General features: G+C 59.9%; 1 protein-coding gene across 1 annotated transcript in view; it reads left to right on the plus strand.

Moving 5' to 3' along the window:
* The first annotated feature begins 1,955 nt into the window (after positions 1–1,955).
* LOC143293067 (low affinity immunoglobulin epsilon Fc receptor-like) overlaps positions 1,956–2,164 on the plus strand; it is a 7,740-nt gene continuing 7,531 nt past the window's right edge. The window contains exon 1 of the mRNA XM_076603949.1: positions 1,956–2,029. Coding sequence (XP_076460064.1) covers positions 1,957–2,029 — 73 coding nt within the window. The 5' untranslated portion in view covers position 1,956. The remainder of the gene's footprint in view (positions 2,030–2,164) is intronic.

Below are 2,164 nucleotides of genomic sequence, written 5' to 3' on the forward strand. Positions count from 1 at the left end.
TTCACTGCCTTCCTATGCCCAGCCCTGGACACAGTGGGTATGAATTCACTGCCTTCCTATGCTCAGCTCTGGACACAGTGGATATGGATTCACTGCTACGATGGCCGTAAAAGGCGACGGGACCTATATATATATATACATAAATCATCCTCATCATCCTCTGCCTCCTCCTCTACCTCATTATCACCAGAAGAGGACGTTGTTTGAATGGAGGGCACACACAAATCCGAGGGCCTCAACAAACAGGGGCCTGTGTCGCTATCAGCCATGAAAAAGGAGTCCCCGCGATGGAAGTTGTGAAGAGAGAAGCTGCCTCCCCCTCCGTCCCTCTGTCTGTTTATCAGCTGACACCACCTGCCCAAGGAATGAACAGCAGGCTGACAACATTTGGGATCGATTCCGTGTTGTGGAGACACGTTACGTTTTCATCACACATCGACCAGTGACTGCGTGCATCGAGACGGAACAAAGGTATTACATTAGCGTGCTAATCCCACTGAAGTCCCCCCCCTCCCACCCCCACAACCCCGCCCCAACTCCGCTTGCCCCCCCCCCCGCCCCCCCACACACACCCCTTGCTTCTTACACCACCCTCACCCCTTACCTCCTTGCACCCCTTCACTGATCCTCCCTCCCTGCCGCCCTCCCTCCCTTCCATGCTCTCTTCCTCCCTTCCTTCCTTCCTTCCATGCTCCCTTCCTCCCTCCCTCCCTTCTTCCATCCTCCCTCCCTCCCTCCCTTCCTGCTTCCCTCCCTCCCTCCCTCCCTCCCTGCTTCCCTCCCTCCCTCCCTCCCTTCCTGCTTCCCTCCCTCCCTTCCTCCCTTCCTGCTTCCCTCCTTCCTCCCTCCCTTCCTGCTTCCCTCCTTCCTCCCTCCCTTCCTGCTTCCCTCCCTCCCTCCCTTCCTGCTTCCCTCCTTCCTCCCTCCCTCCCTCCCTTCCTGCTTCCCTCCCTCCCTCCCTCCCTTCCTGCTTCCCTCCTTCCTCCCTCCCTCCCTCCCTCCCTCCTTCCTCCCTCCCTCCCTCCCTCCCTGCTTCCCTCCTTCCTCCCTCCCTCCCTTCCTCCCTCCCTCCCTCCCTTCCTGCTTCCCTCCTTCCTCCCTCCCTCCCTCCCTCCCTCCCTCCCTTCCTGCTTCCCTCCTTCCTCCCTCCCTCCCTTCCTCCCTCCCTCCCTCCCTTCCTGCTTCCCTTCCTCCCTCCCTCCCTCCCTACCTGCTTCCCTCCTTCCTCCCTCCCTTCCTCCCTCCCTCCCTCCCTTCCTGCTTCCCTCCTTCCTCCCTCCCTTCCTCCCTCCCTCCCTCCCTTCCTGCTTCCCTTCATCCCTCCCTCCCTCCCTCTCTTCCTGCTTCCCTCCTTCCTCCCTCCCTCCCTCCCTTCCTCCCTCCCTCCCTTCCTGCTTCCCTCCCTCCCTTCCTGCTTCCCTCCTTCCTCCCTCCCTTCCTCCCTCCCTCTCTCCCTTCCTTCCTCCCTCCCTTCCTCCCTCCCTCCCTCCCTCCCTTCCTGCTTCCCTCCTTCCTCCCTCCCTTCCTCCCTCCCTCCCTACCTCCCTCTCTCCCTTCCTGCTTCCCTCCTTCCTCCCTCCCTCCCTCCCTTCCTTCCACCCTCCCTCCCTTTTTTTCCTTCTTACATGTCATGCCTTCGTTCCTTCCTTCCTTCACTAACGTCTGCTCCCCCTCCCCCTCCCACACACACATACACCCTCTTCCGCATCTCTCCATCCCCCATCCCCCCCCCCCCCACTAACGTCTCCCCCACCCCCACCCCCAAGCTGTTTGCTCTTTATCACAGAGTCCGTGTCTGCACTCAGCCCACAAAGACCAGGACAGAGGAGACAGTGACAGTGCCAGAAACAGTGACCGTGTTGACGTGCAGCCAGTGACCACACGATGGGCGCCACAGCAGTCACCTCCGGTCGGTCCCCGGCTGCCATGTTGGTGGTGGTGGTGGTGGTGGTGGTGATGATGGTGATGGTGGTGGTGGGTCAGTCTGTCCCTCCCCCTGGCAGCTTGACCATCAACAAAGGGGCGCAAGGTATGTATGTATGTATGGATGGATGGATGGATGGATGCATCTCTCTCTCTCTCTCTCTCTCTCTCTCTCTCTGCACACACACACACACACACACACACACACACACACACACACACACACACACACACACACACA

Source organism: Babylonia areolata, chromosome 18 (genome assembly GCF_041734735.1).
Source record: "Babylonia areolata isolate BAREFJ2019XMU chromosome 18, ASM4173473v1, whole genome shotgun sequence".
In the NCBI taxonomy this organism is placed as follows: domain Eukaryota; kingdom Metazoa; phylum Mollusca; class Gastropoda; order Neogastropoda; family Buccinidae; genus Babylonia; species Babylonia areolata.